The sequence below is a fragment of the Peromyscus californicus genome, unplaced genomic scaffold (assembly GCF_007827085.1).
Source record: "Peromyscus californicus insignis strain IS unplaced genomic scaffold, ASM782708v3 Scaffold_3__1_contigs__length_106647218, whole genome shotgun sequence".
NCBI lineage: Eukaryota > Metazoa > Chordata > Mammalia > Rodentia > Cricetidae > Peromyscus > Peromyscus californicus.
Genome location: NW_026294551.1, coordinates 90,793,194 through 90,818,295, shown reverse-complemented (window position 1 = coordinate 90,818,295; position 25,102 = coordinate 90,793,194). Strand labels below are relative to the sequence as shown.

The 25,102-nt window shown below is 46.3% G+C and overlaps 1 protein-coding gene across 1 annotated transcript; it reads left to right on the top strand.

Annotated features, from left to right (window-relative positions):
• Positions 1 to 19: 19 nt before the first annotated feature.
• On the top strand, positions 20 to 25,095 carry Atp6v0e1 (ATPase H+ transporting V0 subunit e1). The gene is made up of 4 exons (XM_052758930.1): positions 20 to 194; positions 7,100 to 7,147; positions 19,773 to 19,902; positions 24,636 to 25,095. Exons 1-3 carry the CDS (start codon positions 91 to 93, stop codon positions 19,864 to 19,866), a joined length of 246 nt encoding a protein of 81 aa, XP_052614890.1. The 5' UTR covers positions 20 to 90; the 3' UTR covers positions 19,867 to 19,902; positions 24,636 to 25,095.
• The last annotated feature ends 7 nt before the right edge of the window (positions 25,096 to 25,102 follow it).

The following is a 25,102-nucleotide window of genomic DNA, read 5'->3' as shown; positions in this document are numbered from 1 at the left end:
TTTCGTGCGCAGGTCACGTGAGCCGCTGTTGACACTTCCGGGTGGGACGAGAGTGAGGCGGCGGACTGGTTTGTCTGCTGAGGTACAGGCATGGCGTACCACGGCCTCACTGTGCCTCTGATCGTGATGAGCGTTTTCTGGGGCTTCGTGGGCCTTCTCGTGCCCTGGTTTATCCCCAAGGGTCCTAACCGGGGGTAAGTACGCCAGGCCCGAGGCGGTGGGAGCGGAGGGGCGCGGCGGGAGGATCACGGAGGGAAGGGTCGCGCGTGGAGGACTACAGCGGGAGGATGAGTAGGATGGACCACAGAGGGGAGGACCGCATGCGCTCCTGGGAGCCTGCCAATGTCCCTGACCGGAACGTGAGGTCACCTCTGGCAGCCCCTCCCGGAAGTGATTTTTAGGGAATGCTTTGTCTTGATGGACCGAAGGCGTGCGCATCGACTGCGGAGAAGTTAAGGTGTCTCCCGAGCCAGTCTCACGGCCTTGGTCCTGTCTTTCACGCACTGGAGGCTTTTTGCCCAAACTTCAAAGAAAGGGGTCTGAGAAATCGCTCTCTCTGTCCCCGATGCTATCGCAGTTGCGGACTCTCACAAGCTTGTTAGTGTTGAGCTCAGCCTTTGCATCTAGTGAGCCCAACCCTGGAGGGGGTGAGCCTGATCTAAGCGAGGTTAAATCACCCAGAGCCGAAGGTATTGTTTAGAAACCTCTGCGTCATACCTTCCAGGGCGCTCCTGCAGTGGTTGGCCAAGATAGATTTGCATTCCCTCACCCAAGGTTTTGCTAAATATCGCTTTCTTTGTTTGGAAATAAACTTCTGTATTATAGTATAAAACAGACCTCTTCAGAGCAGCATGGGGACACCTTCTTTTCTAGTTCCTCTTTTGAATTTCAGTCATTTTTTTTTTCCATTTCAACTCAAGATCATGTGGAGGTGACAAACTGAAGTCGTAGTTTATCAGAAAGGTCCTTTGCGTTAATGGTGGCTGCATAGTGCTTAGTTAGCTCCACAGCACTTCACAGAGTATAGACAATGTGTACTGAATGGGGCATTTAGATTAAAGGAAGTTTTACTGTGTCTTGTGTCATTGTCCTCTATTACTGTCTGGAAAATACTGACTTAGAAATAAAGTTCTTTCTGTTAGCCTGAAAAACCCCACTTTTAAAGATTTATTTATTATTTATTTTATGTGTATAGGTGTTTGTCTGCATGTATGTAAGGGTAACATGTGCGTGCAGTGCCCGATTAGGGCTTTGGATCCCTTAGAACAGGAGCTACAGATGGTTATGAGCTGCCACATGGGTGCTGGGATTCCAATCCAGGTCTCTGGAAGAGCAAGAGCTCTTAACCAAAGAGCCATCTTTCCAGCCCCCAAATAAACCACTTTTTAAAGGGAAATGATAGGTCAGTTTCTATCATTTGTAAACATCAAGTCCCACCTCTCACTAATAGTTCTACAGGATCATCTTTAGTTTATAGCAGTTGATGTGGTATCAGAATTTGCACTAACTGAATTCAATTTTTTTTTTCATCCTGGAGTGAAAGACAACAAAATGCCTCTGATGTGTTTACACCAACCCTGTTTCATTCCATTACTGTCTGACTTTCTGGCCTTTATCCTCAGAAAAAGCCCTTACTAACATTCAGAGTTAGAATCACTCCTTTCTTAAAACCCTGCTCTCCCCATCCTCAGGATCAGGTGCCACCCCTGTTGTTTATAGCCAGGTTCTATTTGATCTGCAGTGACATAGTATCTGGGTCCCATTGGCAGCCTCCTCTGCAATCCTTGTGTTTCCTGCTCTTGGCAGGATTGAGCAGGTCTTAAAATGGTTCATCCTAGGATCTAGAGGTTTACATTTTGAGAAACACTGCTCCAAGGTGATTGAGCTCTGTGACCTTGGGAGAGTGTTCCTATTTTCTTTACTGAAACATGGACATTTTAGGGTTAATACCAGTTCCCTTTTAACCCCCAGAAAAATTTGCAAATCAAAATATCTTTTGAAATTTATGGAAGAACTGGCACTCTGGTGATTTTTTCCCCCTATGTGTTGTGTGGTGGTAGGGCAGAGGGAGGGTTTCTGGGGAGTGAACTCAGAGCCTCCCACCTTCTAGGCAAGCACTCTACCACTGAGCTGTATCCCCAGCCACCATGCTCTGATTTGATGGATTAGGACATTTTCATTAAGGAAAGAAGGAAGTGTGTAAGAGAGGAGTGAAACAAAGTGGACGTCTGTGTTGAATGCTTTCCCCAAGAGACCCTTGCACGGTGCTTTGAAAATGGTGTGTATAGGAGGTTATCAGGACCTGATGAGACAGCAAGGAGGTGCCTGAAGGGACGAGACCCTTCTGACCTTGTGTGTAGCAGGGAACCAGCCCCTTTTCTTCTTTGGATTTTTCCTGCAGTGGGACATAGGCAGGACAAAATCCAGTCTGTGCCTGCTGTTACCTGTCCTGATCATGCCTGTCCTTCATGATCTCCCTCTTCTCTTTAGAAGCTGCAGATTGTCCAGAAGCATCAAGCTTTTCTCAGGGCTCTCCATGCCAGATGCGGAGGAGTGCCAGGGGTTATGTGTGGTGGTATTGTGTTCCCCAAAATATTGTACACTCTCATAAACTTATCTGGAGTCAGAGAACAGGACAGCCACTAGATACAGAGGCTAGAAAATGGTGGCACTCATGCCTTTAATCCTAGCATTCCAGAGGCAGAAATCCCTCTGGATCTCTGTGAGTTCAAGGCCACATTGGAAACAGCCAGGCATGATGACACACGCCTTTAATCCCAAGAAGTGAGCCTTTAATCCCAGGGAGTGATGGCAGAAAGCAGAAAGGTATATAAGGCGTGAAGACCAGAAACTAGAAGCATTTGGCTGGTTAAGCATTCAGGCTTTTGAGAAGCAGTTCAGCTGAGATTCATTTGGATAAGGACTGAGAGGCTTCCAGTCTGAGGAAGCAGGATCAGCTGAGGAATTGGTGAGGTGAGGTGACTATGGCTTGTTCTGTTTCTCTGATCTTCCAGCATTCATCCCAATACCTGGCTCTGGGTTTGATTTTATTAATAAGATTCATGCTACAGTTATGTCTGCTCCAGTTTGTTTCAACATTTTGTTTGGAGCCTGCAGAACATATAAAGTCACATACCAAGGGCTGCCTGGTGGCCTTGTGGGTAAAGGTGCTTGCTGCCATGTCTGACAACCCCACAAATTGTTCTCTGATTTCTCTCTGCACACCATGGTATGTTCAGAACGTTTAATGCTCTTCCAGAGGATCTGAGTTCAATTTCCAGCACGCATGTGAGGTGGCTCAAAACTACTATTTTTTTTTTTTTTTTGGTTTTTCGAGACAGGGTTTCTCTGTGTAGCTTTGCGCCTTTCCTGGATCTTGCGCTGTAGACCAGGCTGGCCTCAAACTCACAGAGATCCACCTGCCTCTGCCTCCCGAGTGCTGGGATTAAAGGCGTGCGCCACCTCCGCCCGGCTCAAAACTACTATTTTTAAAGCCCTGTGGTGGTGGCAGCCCATGCCTTTAATCCCAGCACTGAGGAGGCAGAGGCAGGCAAATCTCTTGAGTTCAAGGCCAGCCTGGTCTACAAGAGTGAGTTCCAGGGCACCAGGGCTACATAGAGAAACCAAAAAAAAAAAACCAAAAAACAAAAACAAACAAAAAAACAAAAAGCCCCTGTAACTCCAGCTCTAGGGAATCCAAGTTGATCTGGTGTTTGTGACGTGCACACACACACACACACACACACACACACACACACACACACACATATAATTAAAAATATGAAGTAACTTTTTTTTTTCTTTTTTTTTTTTTTTTTTGGTTTTTCGAGACAGGGTTTCTCTGTGTAGCTTTGCGCCTTTCCTGGAACCACTTGGTAGTCCAGGCTGGCCTCGAACTCACAGAGATCCGCCTATCTCTGCCTCCCGAGTGCTGGGATTAAAGGCGTGCGCCACCACCGCCCGGCTGAAGTAACTTTTAAAAAAGACTACATGCCAAGGCCATATACCACAATAGATTTATACATGTTTGCTTTATGAATGCATATGAATGTGTGTATATAGATGTAAAAAGTTTTGCTGAGACATTTGAAAATGAATTGCAGCTTATGACTCCACTCCTGCATGATTGTGTGCAGCCCCTGTGGAGCAGCTATTTGAAGGGGAGCATGTTCATGTGGCAGCTAATGTTAGGCATGTAATGCAAAGGCTCCTCAGCTGATTCCATTCTCTGAGATATCTTTTGGGGAAGACAGAAGAGATTCTAAGTCTAAGCTAGGCTCAGGAACAGAAGATGAGCAGAAACTTGGAATCGATGCTCATTCACATGTGTTGTAGGCAGATGGGGTGGTGGGGTGGTGGTAAAGAGCCTGCCTTTAGGAGTAGAGGGTTGAAAACAAGAGTTGGAAGTTGGAAGGCTGGCCTTCCATCTGTCCATATTTGTGTAGCCTAGGTTAACTTCAAACTTGCCATCCTCCTGCCTTGGCCTTCCAAGTGCTAGAATTCCGGGTGTGCACTACCACAGCCAGTTGGGGGAAGGGCTTAGATTACAAATGTTATGCAGGTGCTCACTTTATTGTACAACTGTCAGCTTCTTTGTCTTTAAAATGTGTTTAGAGGGGCTGGAGAGATGGCTCAGCAGCTAAGAGCTTTTGCTCTGGGAGAGAACCAGAGTTTGGTTTCCAGGACTCACACCAGGCAGTTCATAACTACCTATAACTCCAGCTTCAGGCGATCCAAACTGCCTTCCTGAGCATCTGCACTTGTGTGACTCCCCCACCCCAAACTCAAATAGTTAAAAATAAAATGCATCTAAAATCGGACCAACACTCACTACCCACACTGCTCTAAGCCTTCTCCACTTGTTCTGAAGCCTCAGCCTCCATACACACACTCACGATCAGTCTGCCTTTGTCTCTTTCCCCAGCCTATTTCAACCCAGATGAGAGATCCTGGGAGAAGTCACACCAGACTTTGTCAGTTTTCTTCAGATCCTGCCTGATAACATTTTAGGCAGCAGCCTTGTCAGGCTCTGAGATAAACCTCTTTGACTTCACCTCCTGCTCCCAAGCTGGCCTTGCTGGTCTGTTTCAGCCACCCAGACCTCCTTCCTCTGAACCTCCACGCCCCCTCTCAGCTTCTGCCTGAGTTTACTGTCCCACTGCTGGGCACTCTCATCAGCCAGTCTGCAGGCAGACTCCATCACTTGGCAGACTCTGACACCACCGCAGCCCCTGCACATCTGTCTTCCCTCCCTGCTTTAGTTTCTTAGGTCAGCACTTGCTGATCCCACAATAGGCTAGTCAGTGATTGATAATTGTCTGTCTGTTGTTCATCTTATGTGTTGTCTGCTCTCAACCTCTACCCCAGCCTGTAAACTTTGAAGGGAAGGGCAGGATAGACTTAAAAAACATTATTATTATTATTATTATTATTATTATTATTATTATTATTGCTTTATGTGGATGTTTTGTCTGCGTGGATGTTTTGTCTGCATGTATGTCTATGCAACACATGCATGTGGTTCCCCAAGATGCCAGAAGAGGGCACCAGATCTAGAACCAAAGTTACTGGAGTGCCAGGAACCAAATCTAAGTTCTCCTGAAGAGCAACTAGTATTCTTAACCTCTGAGCATCTCTCCAGCTACTAGCATAGACATTTTAAATCAATTTTATTCATTGCTACTTCTCTAGAGCCTGATACACCCTGGGTGCTCAGGTAGAATTGTGAAGTGAAGGAATGTACCAATAGATTAACGACAGGAAATGCATGCACAGAACATCTAAAGGCTTAGCAAAATTAAGCTGGCATTCTGACATTTGTCCTGTTTGATCCAGGATGTGGCAGTCACCCCTGTGGGAAATAGACTTCACTGAAGAGTGTAATGAAAGAATGTTTCTGGGGGCTGGAGAGATGGCTCAGAGGTTAAGAGTACCTACCGACTGCTCTTCAAGAGGTCCTGAGTTCAATTTCCAGCACCCACATGGTGGCTCACAACCATCTGTAATGAGATCTGGCAACCTCTTCTGTGTACATAATAAATAAATAAATCTTTAAAAAAATGTAAAAAAAAAAAAAGAAAGAAAAAATGTTTCTGAAAGGTTGATCTGATTTATTGTGGAGAGAATAAAAGGATTAGAAGAAAGTCTTGAATCTGTCTAAAATAAGTTAACCAAGCCAAACCAGTGAATTTTGTTGCTGGCAAGTGAATGGAAAAAAAGAAATCCACCAAAGAGGGAGCTGCTTCAAAGTCCGCATGGGTGGGCATGCAGAGGGAGTTTGAGCTGGAGATGACAGAGATAAAATAGATTAGGGGAAATGACAGTGCTCATGAGTATAGTCTGTGTGTGGATTGGACTCATGGCATCCCCCACGCTCGCTCTACCACTGAACCACACCCCAGCCTTGAGGACTAAGATTCCGAAGGGGAGAGCTTAGAGAGAGGATAATGAGTGTGGGTGTTATTGTTTGTTTTTAAATTAAGACTTTTAAAGAGTTGTTTTATTATTTTTAAAATCGTGTGTGTGTGTGTGTGTGTGTGTGTGTGTGTGTGTGTGTGTGTGTGTCCGTGTGTCCATAGAGGCCAGAGGTATCAGATCCCCTGGAGCTGGAGTTCAGGGCAGTTGTGAGTGCTGGGAACTGAACTCTGGTCCTCTGTAAGAACAGGATGTGCTGAGCATGAGTTCTGTTTTAGAAATGCTGAAATTCTGCTGGCCGGAGACCCAACTTTAACTTTTCATAAATAAATAGAGATGGGGAGAGATCCAGCTAGTGAGCATGATTTTAGCAGTGTTAATTCATTGCCAAGAATACTGTCCCACACGGTAGTTCTGTCACAGTGAATTGTCAGTACAGACTTCTTGGTTTCCAATCAAATTGAGGCACCAACACATTCCTTTAAAGACAGATGTTTGATTTTGTACTTAAACTTGTACTCAGTGCACACTGCGATGTGTTGGATGTTTGGATAAGTGCAGGTCCATTGTCTTGGTGCGCAATCCTGCATGCAGTCCAGGAGGGTGGGAAGGGCTGTCAACCATTCTGCAAGGTCTGCATGTTCACAGATGTCTAATAATGGCTTTTTCTTTCTTTCTTTCTTAGAGTTATTATCACCATGTTGGTGACCTGTTCAGTTTGCTGCTATCTCTTGTAAGTATCTTGTCTCTTATACATAATATGTCTTAAAAACAGTTATTCTTGGTATTTATAATGTGTTAATTGACACATTATGGGTCATTGGCACTTGGATTTGTTTAATATCTACAAACAGTGTCGCCAAATTGAATATGCTAGAATTTCACATTTTCAAGTGCTCAGTGTGTTAGGTAAGAGCTGGAGGATGGGAATACAAATGTCATTTAATTGCTGCAAATGTTATAAATGCTTATAATTATCTAGAACTTGTAGTTATACTACTTTATATCTTACTATTGTGACTTATTTATTTATTTGTTTGTTTGTTTATTTATTTATTTATTTATTTATTTTTGGTTTTTCTAGACAGAGTTTCTCTGTGTATCACTGGCCATCCTGGAATTAGCTCTGTAGACCAGGCTAGCCTCGAACTCTCAGAGACCTGCCTGCCTCCGCGCCCCAAGTGCTAGGATTAAAGGCATGCACCATCACCACCTGGCATTAAATCTGCTACTTATTTTACTTAGGTATTTCACATGAATGCAATGTCTTTTTTAAATTAAAAATATCTTTTATTATTGTCATTTATTTTGCACATGTGGGTGCTTTGCCTGCCTGTGTCTGTGCACCGTGTGAGTGCATTGCTCACAGGGGCCAGAAAAGGGCTTCAGATCTTCTGGGACTAGGGCTACAGATGGCTTTAAGCCACAGTGTGGGTGCTGGGAATCAAACCTGGACCCTATAGAAGAGCAGCAAGTTCTCTTTTTTACTTGTTTGTTTTCTTTTTGTTGTTGTTGCTTTTTAAGACAGGGTTTTTCTGTGTAACCTTCGCTGTCCTGGAACTTGCCCTGTGTCCCTGGCTAGCTTCGAACTCACAGAGATTTGCCTGCCTCTACCCCCGAAGTGCTGGCATTAACGGTGTGTGCCACCACACCCGGCTCGTCATTGAGCTGCTTTAACGATGTTTCCCAAAGTTGTCCACACTCTACTCTCCTCTTTCCTGAATAACATGGAGCAAGCCAAGCTGCAGAGGAAAAACAAAACTGAGTATTAATCTACTCTTGGAGTAAATAACTGCCACAAAGTGCTTGAAGGACATATGATTTCTTCTTTATTAAAACAACTGAAACAGGGCATACACCAGAAAGTTACCCCTTTAGGGATTTCCTTGATGGCTTTCTTTCTTGTCAAGATCTCACACTGTAGCCTAGGTAGTCTGGAGCTTACTATGTAACCCAGGCTGTCCACACATTCACATCAATGCTCCTGCCTCAGCCTCTCTCTGTTCTGTCAACTTGACACATAATCAAGACTATCCTGGATCTAGAGTCTCAATGAGGAACTGTGTGGATTGGGTTGGCCAGTGGGCATGCCTGTGGGAGATTTCTTTAATTGTGTCAATTGACCCTGAATGCGGGCTGCACAGTGCTTGGGCTTGAGCCCTAGACTAGATCAGAGTGGAGAAAGTGAGCTGAGTACGAAAGCACCGGCCCACACCAGCTGCCTTCAGTTCTTGACACCCTGGCTTCCTGCTCTGCCGGACTACAGCCTGGAATTGTGAGCTAACATAAACCCTTTCTCCCCTAGGTAGCTTGTAGTCAGGGTGTTTTATCACAGCAATGAGATGACACTAGAGTGTTCCCAAATGCAGGGTTCCGGGCCTGAGCCACTATGTCCAGCCAGAATGTAGATCCAGAGTGTTGTCGAGCTCCCTGAGTCTTAGCTGATGTAGTGGTGGGGTGTGAAAATGGTGAGGGCCACAGTATTGTTTAGTGCCGCCACGAGCAGGCAACAGCAACTCCAATCCATCCTGAGATGAAAGGCCAGGACCCTCTGTGCCTCGGCACCCATGACTGTGTAGTATCCTGGGGCTGCTGCACTAAGGTTTGTGCAAATTAGGAGAGTTTCCTGCTGAGACTCTTGGCTTTCTGCACACACCTTCAGTGACTCCTAAGCAAGGCTTTAGATTTGTCTTACAGCTGCTAAAGGATCTCATGGTGTCAGGCTGCACCAACACTAAGCTTAATGATGGGATTGGCTGAAGTTGACTTTTTTCACCTTTCTGTGTGTTTTGGCTGGAGTAAAAGAGGCTCCTTCAGCTGACAGCTTAGTTTCTGTGGTGGCAGTCGACGAGCACCAAGTGGAATGGTGTCTTACAGTAGCTGAAGAGGAGAGAGCAAATTCACGTGTCATTAAGTTTAGTTTATTTGAGACAGGGTCTCCCTATAGCCCTGTCTGGCTTGGAGTTTACCGTGTAGACCAGGCTAGCCTCAACTCACAGAGATTCACCTGCCTCTACCTTCCAAGCACTGGGATTAAAAAGCCATGCCCAGCCTGATTTTGACTTTCTAAACCTACTGTATTCTCTTTCTCATTTTCCCACCTTTAAAAATTACCCACTCACAGGCAAACCTGTTTCACCCCCTCACGTTCTCATCTACCTCAGACTATTTTGAAGCAAATCTAGTTCATCCTGTGTCTTAGAGGTAACCACCATTTCAGACATAACCACAATATGGCTGCCATGCTCTAAAATTAGCTCCTTTATATCACCGGTAGCCTATTGCATTTCACTTCCCTGATTGATTTTAGAGTCTGCGTGGATAACGAGCCACGTAAGCACTGCACTTTGTAATTGGTGGATGTGCTCTTGGGGGCTGCTGCATTGGCACTCCTGTTGGCATCCTTGGGCAGAAACCAAGGTTGCTGACAAATAAAGGTTGTGTTCTGTCCAGGACACCTGCCTTGCTCCTGTCAGTAAGCTGGGATCCAAAATGTCAGTAGTGTCAGTGTCGAGAAACCCTGACCTCAAGGAAGGGATAGAGAGAAAAAGAGAAGTGAGCAGAGCCCAGTCTGAGCAGTGCCAACAGATGGAGCGGAGTCTCCTCTCTTTCCTGGGCCTTCGCCTGCCGTAGCTCCAGTCATTTAAGATCAACGCAGTCAGGAAGTACTAGTGTTTGTCTTGATTCTTCTGAGAAGATCACGTAACTTTCATTGCGATGTGTTCTGTCTTGCTGATCTCTTTCTGTACCTGGTTTATGACTTCACTGTTCCCATAGATGTGTGTGCATAGGAAGCTGTATGTGTTGAAGTTGGGTCTCTGTGATCCAGGGTCTACTGGATGTCTTGGAACAGGACCCACATAGGTGAGGTGGGATTACTGTTGAGATGAAAATGTGGCAGAGAAGGGTTGCCTGGAGCAGCCTCTGCGACAGGAGCTACACTGGGAAAGCCGAAGGGTTGGTAGGTGGAACACCATCTGCATGCTCCTTCGAGAAGTCCCTTTGCACAAACAAGATGGAGGGGAACAGTCTGATGGTAGCACAGGGGAAGCAAAGATGTCTCATTGCCCAAGAGCAGTCCCTTTCTGCTCCAGAGAGATTGAAGGGGAGAGGGAGCGTTACCTGGAAGCAGTGGGGAATACCAGGGAGTAGGGTTTGGGTCATGACGGATGAACCTGGACGGTCTGGGTTTCTGGCAGAATCGGGTGATCAAAGGTAGAAGACCCACGGAACTTATTTCCTGTAGACCTGTCAGGCAGCCTTGGATCTGCAGACTTCCTGCAGTTGCGGGCAGTGTCGGGTTTGGGCATTTAAGCCCTGCTGCTCCCCTGGGCTGCTGGCACTGAAAAGGTCAGGGCTGGTTGTGTTTTCCCAGTGAAGACAGGTGGTCACCACTGCCCAGGTTTCGTTGTTCTTTTCTTGTTTGGTGAGAGGGACTGAGTCCAGAGCCTTGCTCACTGCACTGCTCAGCTCCGTTCTCAGCACTTGACCATTGCTTTGCTGCGTCTGTGTTTTGAGAGGGTCTCAGTACGTAGGCCAGGCTGGCTGTGAACTCCTGATTCTCCTGCCTCTGCCCTCTGTGTGCTAGGATTACAGGCATGCACTGCCACTCTGTGCTTGTCAGATTTGTGAGAACTTCCTTGCTTCATTAAATGGTTTCAGCTTTTTTATTCAGAATAGCTTTGTATGTATGTGTTTCTTTCCTGTCTTTTGTGCCATTGAGCGCGCCCTCTTTTTTTCTTCCTTTTCCTTTAGAGACAGGGTCTCACTGTGTAGCTTGGCTGGCCTGAAACTCACTCCGTAGACCTAGTCAGTGCTGAGGGTCTTTGCCTTTTAGTTTAATTTAGTTTTGGTTTGTTGAGACAGGCCTGTATGGTGATATTTTATTTGTATTAAAATGTTATTTGTATGTTAATAAATAAAGTTGCCCGGGGGTCAGAGCTATTAGCAAGCCATAGGAAAGCAGGGCAGTGGTGGCATACGCTTGTAATCCCAGCACTTGGTAGAAAGAGCTGGGTAAGTCTCTGTGTGTTCAGGGATACAGCCATTTTGGATACACATGCCTTTAATCTCAATACCAATCACGGAAAATCTGGAGGCCTATACAGACAGGCTGTGACGAGGCGGTCATGTGGTTGGGTTTACAACCAATGAGAAGGCAGGACAGGAACTCTATATAAAGACTTTAACACAGGGGTAGCTCTGGTTCAGAGAGGTAGGACCACCACAGGAGGAAGGGTAAGGTTTTAGCTCTTAGCTCTGACCTCTTGGCTTTCTTCTTTGCATTGGTTCTGTGTTTCTTATTTAATGAGAAGGTTGGTTACATCTACAGGCCTGACTGCGTAGTCCAGGCTGCCTTGAACTAATAGCTTCAGCCTCCCGAGTATTAGGATTGCAGGCGTGTTTGCCTTGTATTTACAGACATGTGGCACGTGGCTCTATGTACCCAGCAGTCTTTCTCTTTTAAATATATAAACTTAATAGAATTATTAACATGCTAACTTTAGGCTCTTTTATTGTTTTGATTATTTTCTCAGATTTTTGTTCCTCTGTACTTTTCCTGTCATGTCTTTTAAATAAGATTAACTGAATGTTAGTGATTTTTAAATTTTCTTTAAGACCATATTAACTGCACTTTTTTAATTTAAAAAATTTTATTGTGTGTGCATGTATTTGCGCACGTGAGTGCATTGCCCGTGGAGAACAGAAGAGGGCATTGGATCCCCTGGATCCAGTGAGTTTCTTTCCTGGGCCTGGAGTTACTGGAGGTTGTTAGCCACCCAGTGTGGGTGCTGGGAATTGAATTTGGATCCTCTGGGAGAGCAGCCAGTGCTTTTAACTGCTGAGCTGTTTCTCAGTAACTCCCCACCCCCTCCTTTTCTTAATCCATTTTAAATGTATTTCTTGGTATGGGGCAGATGTGTGGAGGTCAGAAGACAATCTTCAAGGTCCATTCTTTCTTTCTACCTGGAGCTATCTCATCAGTCCCCCTGTCTGATTAATTCATGGTTCAAAAGAGCAGCCTTTGGGTTTCCAGCTTTCTTGAGTGTATTTGTGGTTTCTCAGACTGCCTGCTCGGGGAGGGCACTGGGCTTTGGTGTTTCTCATCCTGGGAAGGTCTGCCGGTAAAAGCCCAGACTCATCTGGTTTGGTGTCTGTACTGCACAGCTGTGGAGAGCGCCTGCAGCCACCTCACTCCCCTCCCTGGATAATTGCCATCATTTAATTTTCCATCTGAGAATTGCTTAATTTCTCTCAGAGGTACATTTATGATGTTTATATATAGGGAAGGGGAGAGCACGGTGCCTGGCCCAGCATGTTATCATTACCTGCTTTATGGAGACATACATTAGAGTCTTTTCTACTATAGTATAGCAGATAAGAGGATTATGGAACTGGGGTTGTGCCCGGTGGTATTGTGAGGCCCCATTTTCAGTCCCTGGCACACACAAAGGGCTCGGTAGGTACTTTGGTTTGAAAGATCTAGTTTAGAAAATGAGTAGTCTTGAAGTCCTGGGGGAAGAAAGGGAAGAAATTTCAAGTTTAAAATTGACAAAATTAGGGCGTATTCCTGTGGTAGCAAAGGGGCCACAGTGGTAAGGTTGGCAGCGAGTTAATAGAAAACATGTTTGCGTCTTCTCCTCTGGAGCTTGGGGTTCTCTGCCAAGCCCTCAGGCTGTGCCAGAATTTAGTTCTTTGTGGTAATAAGACTGAAGTCCCTATTTCTCACTGGCTGTTAGCTAGACACCACCCCGCCCTAGAGGCCACTCACATTCCGTCCGGCCCCTCCATCTGGAAAGGCAGCAGCAGCATCTCCTTTGTGCGCAATTCTTCACCCTTTAGGGTTTTCCCCACATTCATTCATCCATTCATTCATTCATTCATTCATTTATTTATTTATTTATTTACCGATAAATGAAGTCAGAGAACAACTTGTAGGAGTTGTTTCTGGTCCTGGGGGTCAAACTCAGGTTGTCAAGCTTGGCAGCAAGCACCTCACTGGAACATCTTCCTGTCCCCTGTTCGTCCACCCTTTAGTAGTTACAGGGTTGTACCTAAGTGGTCGAGCATTTGCCTAGCGTGCAAGAAGCTGTGGGCTCCATCCCCAGCACTTGGGGAAACAGGTTGGAAGGAAGGAGACTAGCCAAGAAAGAAAAAGCTTAGATGGGATTCAGATGTCACTGGGGAAGGAATGGCTCAGCCTGAGAGAGAAGCAATTTTCATTGATCATGCCAGGCCTGAGTTGGTTTAAAGCTGAGGGGTAGTCAGGAGGCCATGTCCTGGACGGCAGGCGGGAGGGCAGATACTCCAGTGCCGGTCTCTGCCGCACATAGTCCACAGGGGCTCTGGTTCCATGTTCCTGCCAGGCCAAGGACTTCCAGTGCAGAGAGTCCCTACGAGCTTCTCACAGTGTTCTCTACCCACCCAGTGACCTTTAGCCTGTGAAGACAGTGTCCCCTCAGCTCTGTCTTCTGAGAAAGCAAAAAGTAGAACTCATTTTAAGGGGCAGTACAAGAACTCCATAGTGGATCCTTGACACATACCGAAAGGCAGGGAGTTACTTGGTCATGTTTTTGACAGGCAGGCCTGTTCCTTTTCAGACGGTACTTGATTGCCTCAGGTCTGCCCAAGAACGTACATCTCCCTTTCTTTGAGCCTGCTGTATGGCATGATGCAGTCCACAGGAGTGTTTGTCACATTAACTGTAGGGTGTGTATGTTACAGGGGAACCTGGGAGACATGGAGATACCTTAGAGATCTGCTGGCCGTGCGGTGGGGTGGGCATGAGCAGGGGTAGAGGTGATAACGGCCCAGTGCCACGTACTCTGAAGACTCCAAAGTAAGTCTCTTTATGCCTCCTTCTGTGGCCTGGGTACATTTTTAACTATCTCACAGATAAAGAAGAGCAAGGAACATGGGGCGATTTTGAACTTCTGCCTACCAGCCACTGCAAGATCCCCTATTATCTCTTTAATTCCTAACACTGTGAGGCAAGTATTTACAAACAGAAACAGACTTTGGCTGTTAGGTCATTTGCCTAGAGCCAGCCCACCAGCATCTGGGATGCTTAGAGTTAAAATCCAGCTGTGGTACCAAAGCCCCGTTTTCTAGCAGCTTCGGTGTGGCTTCCCTGCCTTTCCAAGGGTTTGTGTCATTAGGTTGGAGAAAGGATTTTTGTAGTCGTGAAGGGAGCCAGGGCTAGGCACTTGCATATGACTCTGCTGTCACATAAGGCACCACCGGCAGAGGTCACTCCTGTCGTGGCCCGGGCTAAGAGGACCCTGGATAGAGGAGCCGTCTCTGGTTGGACTTCCCCATTCCAACAAGGAAGTTGAGAAGGTCCCATATGTGCTTCACCAGGAACTAGGCCACACCCATGTTCCCTGTTCTTCCTTCTGCGTGTGGAACAAAACCACTAAGCAGGATTTGAGAGCTGAACTGAGTACTGCTTCCGGGTGGAGCGATGTAGTCTGTGCCTGGAGGACTCTCCCAGCTGCGCTGGCCTGTCTGTGGGAGCACAGTCCTTTACCATCCCCAGTAGCTCAGCCCTTCAGCCAGTGTCTTGGCATCCTCAGAGCCGGCCATGGCCATGACCCCTGAGAGTGATTGTGGAATAATTGGGGCAGCTTTAGACAGCTGGGCTACACAGTGAATTCAAGAGTATCCTGGATAATTTAGCAAGACCTTACCGCAAACTACTACTACTACTACTACTACTACTACTACTACTACTAGTGATAGTAGGCTGGGAATGTGCTTCGGTGATGGAGTGCTTGCCTAGCATCTGCAGACCCTACTTTCAATCCAGTAACCCCTCAAAAGAGGAACTTGGGTTTGCCCTGGGTCCACCACAGTTCTGCGGTCCCCCTAACTGCTGCTGTGCCGCCGCTGTCCCACAGAAGCCTCTCAGCTGATGGTTATTAGGCCTTTGGGCTGTGGAACCATGTGGAACAGTTTGGGCAAGCGGAAGGGTACAGTTCGTTCCTTCTGGTTACACAACCAGTCAGGGATCCGCCAGAGCACAGGCCCTTCCTCCACTCGCTTCGATCAGGTCACAGCAGGCTTCTTTCTTTCTTCCAATGCTCTGTGTGTTTATCAGCTGAAGGGAAATTTTAAGTCTGTGGGTAGTCAGAAGGGCAAGCCCTGAGTCTGTTCAGCTGGTTAGAGAGGGAAAATTCCGCTAAAATTCCAAATGAAATAGCCTGTACTGTTTCTTGAGGCATTTTCCTAACAGGTTTTGTTTTGTGTGTGTGTGTGTGTGTGTGTGTGTGTGTGTGTGTGTGTGTGTGTGTGTGTGTGTATGTTGGGGGTGGTGGTTGAGATTGACTTTTGTTTCTTGAATTGAAACATTGGAGATAGTGTCGAGGGCTGTGGCTTCTGTTTCTTGAGGCATTTTCCTAACAGGTTTTGTTTTGTGTGAGTGTGTGTGTGTGTGTGTGTGTGTGTGTGTGTGTGTGTGTGTGTGTGTGTGTGTTGGGGGTCGTGGTTGAGATTGACTTTTGTTTCTTGAATTGAAACATTGGAGATAGTGTCGAGGGCTGTGGCTTCTGTCCGGTATTTGAGTGCTTGTTTACCATGCACAAGGTAAACCCTGGGCTCTATCTTTGAAACTGTTTGAAAAACAAAATGAAACAAATTATCCCATCATTACAAGCTGAATGGAGGGTGGATGGTGACTTAGTTTTGTTTTTTTGAGACAGGGTTTCTCCGTGTAGTTTGGTGCCTGACCTGGATCTCGCTCTGTAGACCAGGCTGGCCTCGAACTCACAGAGATCTGCATGGCTCTGCCTCCCGAATGCTGGGATAAGGCGTGCGCCACCACTGCCCGGCGGGGACTTAGTTTTTACTCAGGAGGATCCCTTGAGCCTAGGACTTTGAAACCAGCCCGGGCAACATTATGAGACCCCCCCCCCCCCCCAAAAAAAAATGCAGGATGGGGAGGGTATGTAAATCTGGAAACTTCCAAAGACTGACCTGAGAGATTAAAGCGGTTTTATTCATTCTTAAGTCTGATACTTATTCTTCTCCTTGGGCAGACACCAAAGGCTGTGGGTTTTCACTTCTGTAATTCACGATTTTGACCTAGCTAAACTCACGCCCTTACTTAAAGCACCAAAAAGGCTAGGCGTTCACAGAGCAGCATTAGATTGGCCTAGTCATCTGCTGCCTGTTTCTGCCTACTTAGTATTGTGAACATGCTCAAATCACTTAGCCTGCCTCCAGTTCAGGCTCCTTAACTGTGTGAGAACACCACCATCATGACCTCTGCAGGAGATAGACACACAGCTACACGCTGCCTCCTACAGGTGCCTGGAGACTTCTTTCAGAGACCTCCACTTCCGTGTCATGTGTAGCCAGGCTCTTGTAAAGAATTTTAGGATCAACTGGGCAGATCCTAATCCCTGGGTGCACACCTTTAATCCCAGCAACCAGGAGGCAGAGGCAGGAGGGTCTCTGTGAGTTCCAGGCCAGCCCAGTCTACAAGAACGAGTTCTAGGACAGCAAGAGCTACACAGAGAAACCCTGTCTCGAAAAAAAAAAAAAAAAAAAAAAAAAAGATTTTAGGATGAGTCGTGAAGAAAAAGTTGGTGTTTATCAAGAAACAGGTTTTAACATAGATCTAAGCATGGCATTGAGAGAGAGACCTCTATAGGGGATAGCACACACTCAACATATGGTGTAGAACTGGTTTCTGGGGAGCAGCCCTGTCTGGTGGGTGTGATAGTGCAGTACCCAGCACCTGGGGAGATGTGGGTCATCTTTGACTACATAAAGGTGTTAGAGGGCAGCCTGGGCTACTTGAGACCTTGTATCATGATTGTGTCTTAACAAAAGCTATTTATTTTGAGGCACCATTTTTAGAGGATTCTTGCAGTAAATGAGACCCTAGGATGGGTCCTTAAGCTCTAGGTCACAAGGGTAGAAGTATCTCTAGGCACAGGGAAGTTAAGACATTTGTTTTGACTATAAACAAATCTCTACATCTTGTTGGTGAGAGTCACAGGAAATCACAGATTACAGTTAAGAAAGGGATAAGATTAAAGGCATAGGTCAAAGGTCAAATATGCTTTGGCCTTAAGCATAGTTCACTCCTATTTTAGTGTTCTTATTTGAAATAGGTCTGTATTGTCTTTCTGTAGGCAATCTTCACAACACATTTTGTTAATTGTGCTACTAGTGACAGATTTCAACTAGCCTCTCCCTTACCATAGCACTCTGATTTTCCCATTCTGTCCTTCCCCAAGGACTTTCAGAAAAGCTCCTGGGTGATTGGTCTGTGCAGCTCAAAAGGCCCTCCACACTTCTTAAGTGCTGGTGTGTGTGTGTGTGTGTGTGTGTGTGTGTGTGTGTGTGTGTGTGTGTGTGTGTCTTGCAGAGACCAGAAGAGGGTCGTCATATCTGGATTTGAAGTTACAGGCAGCACTGAGCTACCCAGTGTGGATGCTGGGAACCAAGCCTGGGTCCTCTGGAAGAGCCGCATTTGCCCTTAACCACTGAACCTTGTGTCCAGCCCCTAGATGATATTTTTATTGTTTACTACACACTCTTGGAGAGGAAAGGTCATGGGGACGGTGTGGGAGCTAATGTATCTCTTTAATTTAATGTTTCTAAGGTTACCAGTTAGGTCCGTCTCTTACAGAGCACAGGACTATTCCTGAAGGCAGCTTGTATCTCCTGCTGGGCTTGGGTGGAATTTTCCATGACTCTCTGGCCTCAGAGCTCTTCTGCAATGCAGTATCCGCCTGTGTTGTCCACCCCTCCTCCCTCCTCTCTCTCTCTCTCTCTCTCTCTCTCTCTCTCTCTCTCTCTCTCTCTCTCTTCTCTCTCTCTCTCTCTCTGTGTGTGTGTGTGTGTAGCCTTACTGAAAGGCTTGTGTTGTGTTTATGTTTAATACCGCAGTTCTAAAGGCGATCAGGCAATCTCATCTGAATTGACTTTTTGTTTGTAAAGTGAGTCCGCTGAAGGTATCTGTTGGGTCTGGTTTCTTCCTGTATCACATTTCTCATCACAAACGACCTTTTGTGGGCTGGGAAGGCAGATACCATGTGTCTTTGGGCACCAGCTCCTGATGCTGTGCTGGCTGCTTCTCTGCATTGGCCATCAGAATCGGCCTTTGGTCTTGTGATTGGAAGGAAGGATTCCAAAAATGGCAGCCAAAGGAGGAAGAGACCCAACCGGTAATGGCCCAGTTGGGTTTGGCGGGTCCCTTTCCTGGAGAGGAGTTTAGAAAGAGGCTGTCATGGCCCTCTGCCTCCCTTTTTTCAGAAAGCAGCTCCCTAAAGTCCATGCAAGAGGATGAATGAGGGATACCACTGAAACTCACTCTTCGGTTCATCAGTACTCGCTCCCTACATTTACCTCCACTCCTACCCACCACAGAGACCATCTAATGGACTCCCGAGTTTTGAATAGGAACTAGAGACAGCGTGGATTTGGCATCATTCTGGTCTCTTCAGATACTCCCTCCTTTCCTGGCCACCTCTTCAGCCCCATTTCCATCCCTTTCCCCTGCTTTTCTTCTCTATGTAGCAGTTACGATCTGATGTTACATAAGATCTCTGAGGAGAGTGACATGGCATCTTTCCTGTGTTACTGGGGCCTGGGACCTAGTAATTGCTCATTAAATATTTGTTCAGTAAGTAAGACAGAATGGTTGACTAGCCAGACACCTGTAAGCTGCTTTTCTTTTTCCTTGCTTTCGTACTTACTCAGTGGTTCTCAAATTTCATCAAGCCCATGAATTACCTCATCGGAACTCTGTGACCAGCTTGTGAAAACTTTAAAGCTAACCATGCTGCTTCAGTTTCTGAGATAAGCGAGAGGTTTGTACTTCCTCTGTAATCGATGTGTAGTACAGAGGCATGCCTTGTGATTTAGACCAGAAGTAAATGCCCATTTGGTTCTATGTACTGGGGCCCACGAAATGCTTGTGTTATATGATGATGGTGATTAGGAATCCAGTGGGCTGTGCCCCTAAAATAGTGCCTTGATGTCTGCACACTAGAGAAGATAAAAGTTGTGATGGTGACACATTGTGAGGAGGTGAACAGGCTTGGTGGTAAGGATGTCATGGATTTGGGAAAGCTCAGATACATGGCACATCATGAAGTCATTGAGGAAAGGCAGAGGCTCAGCTGTGATGGAGCCTCCTGCCTTGTGGATCATCTCAAATGAAGGCACATGTCAACCTGGGAAATGGTCTCTGGTCAGCGGTGTCCAGGAGCCCAGTGTGAAGGCTTGGTCAGAATGGAGTACATCGAAGGTGGACTAACATGCTTTTTCCGTCGTGTATGAAAATGGTTATGTTCCAGCCCATTTCACCACCTTTTGCTCTTGTTCCCCCCACCGAATTCTAGTTGGCTGATTGCAATTCTGGCCCAGCTCAATCCTCTCTTTGGACCACAGTTGAAAAATGAAACCATCTGGTATCTGAAGTACCACTGGCCTTGAGGATGAAGACATGTTCCATAGTACCCAGGCACTGAGGTGACTATGCCCTCGCCCTGTCCCGTGACCATTGTCAGACAGTCAGCTAGAGTGTTTGCTCCGGCTTTTTCCTCAGAACGCCATGGCTGTTCTAAGACAACTACAGACTGTAGTTTGAAAATATGGTCTGAAGAACAAGGGCATGATTAGAACCAACTATTCTCTTTGCGTGTATCTTAGGGATTTATCCATAAGATTCTTTTAAAGTCTGTGATTACCCTGCCTTTTAAAAATGTAATTTAGGGCTGGTGAGATGGTACAGTAGGTGAAAGCACTTGATGCCAAGCTTGAAGACCTGAGTTCAAATCCTGGGACCCACCTGCTGAAAGAGGAAACCAAGCCCTACACATTTTCCTCAGATCTCTCTCTCTCTCTCTCTCTCTCTCTCTCTCTCTCTCTCTCTCTCTGTGTGTGTGTGTGTGTGTGTGTGTGTGTGTGTGTGTGTGTGTGTGTGTGTGTGTGGTTTATGAAATTAAGCTTGCACATAGGCTTCTGACACAGATTAGAAAGTGAGTATTCTTAGCTTTGTAACACTTAGCCACTGTAAGAAGTGGTTAATATATTTCAAATTGATGTCTTAGAATGCTTTGGGGACAGGGAAAAAAGCACCTTCTGAAGGTTAGGAATGGTAGTGCATCCCTGTCATCAGTCCCAGCACTGATTTCAGAGGCAGGACGATAATAAGTTCAAAGCCAGCCTGGTCTATATAGCAAGTTCCAGACCAGCTTAGGCTACAGAGTGAGACCTTATTTCAAACAGTACAGAATGAAGAGAAAGCTGGTCTCAAAATGGCAGCTTTTATTTGATTCTGAGAATCCAAGTGGTGAACAGTGGCAGGGTGCAAAAGTTTGTTTACGACTGAGTGGCAGGATACTTGTCGTCTGATTTGTTCTTTTCTCTGTTACTTCATGAGATGGAAGTTAGTGTCAAGTGTTCAGAACAGAACTGAGCCATATCTCAGTCTGCGTATATATTACTTATATATGTGTAAGTGTTTTGCCTGTATGTCTGTGCATCACATTTGTGGAGTGCCTGAGGCCAGAAGAGGGCATCAGATTCCCTGGAACTGGTGTTACATGGAGTTGTGAGTGGCCATGTGGGTGCTGGGAGCTGAACTCAGTCCTCTGAAGTGAAAAGCAGCCAGTGTTCTTCAAAACAAAGCCATTCCTTCTGGTGCACATCTTGAGAAAGACCGTTGTATACCTAGAATCTTTGAATAGTTCTGAGCTGTGGTGAGCTCAGCTTTTGTTGTTTTAACCTGAGGTGTCTAGTTTTAGTGGCAACACACCCCTTGAGATGTACTATAAGATGTAAGTTCATAGCTTTTGTCAGGGATCCAAAGATCCCTTGAGTCACAAAACCAGGAAAGTGAAGATGGGAACGTTGGTGTACAGGTTCTGAGCAGCTCTTCACCATGGCCCCAGGCCTGCCCTGGAAGCTCCTTTCCCTCCTTTCTTCCCGATCTTTGCTCCTGACTGGTGGTCGGTCCCAGGCCTGCTGTTTTCATGGTCTTACCTCATTAGCGCACTTAGCTCTTCTGCCTCTCACTGCCCACTGTTCTGACTTCCCTCAGAAGGCGGGTCAGCAAGTGGACTTCGCCGGACGTGGTGCTCGCTTGGCCTCAGCTCTTGCCAGCTCTTAATGCTTCCTTCGGATGTTTCGGGCCTCAGCCTGCCAATCATATGCTTGCTTCCTGGCCACTGTTTCTTTTTGTTTTGTTTTCTTTCTCTCTTTTTCTTTTCTTCCATACAAGGTTTCTCTGTGTAGCCCTGGCTGTCCTGGAACTCACTCTGTAGACCAGGCCGGCCTTGAACTCATGGAGATCCTTCTGCCTCTGCCTCCCAAGTGCTGAGATTAAAAGCGTGTGCTACCACCACCTGGCCCTGGCCATTGTGTCTAAGTGAGTTCTTTCATCACTGGATGCATTTAGCTTTCTGATTTTTAGCCACTGATTTGTGCATTGCCTTGAGTAGTTCAGTGCCTGCAGCTTTGACTGGCGTACCTCCTGTGGCTGAATAAGACTACCTTTGTATAGTAAAGAAGTAGTTCGAAATTTATCAATTTTTAAGAAAGGTTTAGAAACAAGAGACAGACACATTCATTCACATACCCTTTGTGAATGGGTTTTTTCATTCTGGCCTTGGTATTTGGAAGTTACTTTCTCAGTCTCCCCTCACCCCCCACACACCCCATCACCATTCTCAGTTTTATCTGTTGGTTACTTTAGTGATTCCTTTGTTTTACAAAACAACACTGTGAATTCTGGATTGGTAGTTCCAGCTCCATCCACAGCTAGTTATTTACTCATCGTGGAGAGGATTCTGTGCCTCCTAGTGAACTCATCCAACCACAGGGCCATGCCTTGTAGTACCACACTTAACTGTAGTTCAACTGTTGTCATTGAGGTTGAATAAAAAGTAGCTCTCAGTTGTGTGAAGGCCCACTTGGGAGGCAGAAGCAGGAGGATCTCTCTGAGTTTGAGGCCAGCCTGGTCTACAGAGTGAATTCCAGGACAGTCAAGGCTGCCCAGAGAAACTCTGTCTTGAAAAACAACAACAAAAGTGAAGGCCAATTTTCCCTTTTTGTGATTCTTTGTGGAAAAATTAAAAAAAAAAAAAAAAAAAAGAAGGGCTGGAGAGATGGTTCAGAGGTTAAGAGTGCATATCTTCTTACAGAGAACCCGAGTTCAAATCCCAGCATCATACTGGACTGCTCACAACCTCCCACAATTCCAATTCAAGGAGGTCTAGTGCCCTCTTCTGGACTCTGAGGGCACTTGCACTCACATGGGCACATACACTTTCCCTCCAACACGCCCCCCACTCCCCCACCCCCCACAATTAAAAATAAAATAAATCTTGAAAAAGTCCAAAGGCTGAGGAGGTCTGTCAGTGTGTTCTTCATGTTAGATTCTCAGGTCAGCTTGATCATTTGCCTGGACAGAGTTTCTACAGAGGAGCTGTTTCTGCAGCCCGGGCAGGCTCAAAAAGTGATTGGAGATCACAAGGGATAGTCTTCTCAGGCAGTGGCCACCTCGACCTAGTGCTGTTCTCCCAGTGCACCATGAAAACAGTCCTTGAGTTAGCCCACTTCCTCTTGTGTTTTTCTGCTGTGGGGATTGAACTCAGGGTCCAGGGCACATTGACCATGCCCTCTGTCACACTCTCTGTCAGCGAGCCACAGCCCCAGATCTGCCTCTTATGAAATCTTGAGTTGAATACATGTTGTCTGCAGTATCCTGCAGTGGGATTTAATGGGGCTCCAGAAGGCGGTTGTGAGCCTCCTGATGGAGTTGTCAGGAACCGAACTCAGGCCCTGGAGGAGCAGCCAGCACTCCCATCTTTTTGGTTTTGAGCCTAGCCTAGCCACCTCTCCAGCCCAGCAGCATACACTCCAACCGCTCAGCCATCTGTGTAGCCCAGAGATGCCTACTGTAAGGACACCCTCCCCCTGCTGAGCAGCCAGTGTGTGGAGATACTGAAATTAAACATTTGCTGTCTTCACATGGGTGGTGTTGTCATTGTCACCTGTGCCCGGGGTAGTCAGAATGAGGAACAGCCTGAAAGGCAGCCTGGAGTCCCAGGGAAAGACAAGGAACTCGTTAGTCAGTGGGCCAACAAAGGCAGAACACAGGGTGCCCGTATTGGCAGCCAGCCTCCTGCTCTGAGAGGGGAAGCGAAGAGCACAGGAGCTCACTAAATTCCAGCTCCTTGTGTTAGTCAGCTTCGTATTTCCTGCTTTGGGTAAGTCACATTGCTGTTGGTGTTGTTATATGATAGTGATGTCCTTGGTAATTGGACCTCCTCTAGAACCTGCTCAAACCTGTGTGATGAGTATGCCTGGTCTTCATCTGAGGTTTGATTGAGCACCTACCTCTTTCTAAAGTACTGACCTGGCTAACTTTGTGTTAGGGGAACAGACGAGACAGCCTCAGTGTATTGACTGGCCTCATGCTTACCATCCTCCACTTCAGCCTCCTCAGTGCTTGGATTATGTGCACCATGCCTGGCTTTGCTTGAAATTTTTTTGTACTAACTATATCCCTAATCTTCCTTTTTATTTTTTTGTTGTTGTTGTTGAGACAGGGTCTTACTATATAGCTCTGGCTCACCTGGGACTCACTATGTAGACCAGGCTGGCCTCCAACTCACAGAGATCCACCTGCCTCTGCCTCCTGAGTGCTAGGATTAAAGGTGTGATCCACCACATCCTGCTCATTTTTTATTTTGAGAGAGGATCTCACAAAGTTGCTTAGGCTAGCCTTACAATTCCTTCCTCAGTCTCTGAAGCAGCTCGGGTTGCAGGCCTGGCTACTTTCCTACGTTCTGCTTGCTCGGTCTTTCTCTCTGTGTCTCTCCTCCCTCCCTCCCTTTTTTCTATTTTTATGTGTACATGGGGTTTGGTTGCATTATGCTGTAGCTCTGGCTACTTTTAGTTCCCCCATTTCTTAAATTTTATATGTATGGGTGTTTGCCAGCTTGTTTGTCTGGGCACCATGTGTTTGTAATGCACTTGATGGCCAGAAAAGGGCATCAGGTCCCCTAGGACTCAAGTTACAGATGGTTGTAAGCCACCCTGTGGGTGCTGGGAATTGAAGCCACGTCCTCTGGAAGAGCAGCCAGTATTCTTAACTGCCGAGCCATCTCTCCAGCCCCCTTTCTGCTCTTTTGAAGAAGGGTGAAGGACCTAGATGTTAGAGGATCTTAAGTTACTAGAACTGTTTTGTTTTGCAGGTCACAGAGAGAATGCCTTCTAGATGCAAAATCAGCTCTACACCCAGACCACCTTCTTCGATAGCCCACTTTGGGCATTACCTGCCTTACACTTGAAGACCTTCCTCTACATGCAGTATTTTTTCCTTCACCTTTTCTACACTCTGATGAATTATGTGCCTACTTAGCTGACTCTGTGAGATGTGTCTGCACTCCGCTGAGAGAAAAGATGCTGTTCTGAGAAATCTGTTACTCTTGTCTTGGAGCCTGTGGCTTTGAAAATGGCTCTTGCCAGCTCACAACATGAGAGTCGGAGATGTGTTTAAAATTGCTGCAAGACAAATAAGACTCAGTGGGGCAGTCAAGAGTGCCCGCTCAAGAGAAGCTCTACCCCAGCAGATGTACACCAAGCTCTATTTTCAGGATGAATTTCTTACTTCTACGTCTTTGGAATAAATTATTTTTCTTCTTTCTTTGGAAATCTGGCT

What these genes read in the sequence shown, in the direction of transcription:
- Atp6v0e1 (XM_052758930.1), top strand. Translation starts at nt 91, where the DNA reads ATGGCGTACCACGGCCTCACTGTGCCTCTGATCGTGATGAGCGTTTTC. An exon ending in CCCAAGGGTCCTAACCGGGG is followed by an intron (nt 195 to 7,099) that starts GTAAGTACGCCA and finishes TTTCTTTCTTAG; the next exon opens with AGTTATTATCACCATGTTGG. An exon ending in TCAGTTTGCTGCTATCTCTT is followed by an intron (nt 7,148 to 19,772) that starts GTAAGTATCTTG and finishes ACCGAATTCTAG; the next exon opens with TTGGCTGATTGCAATTCTGG.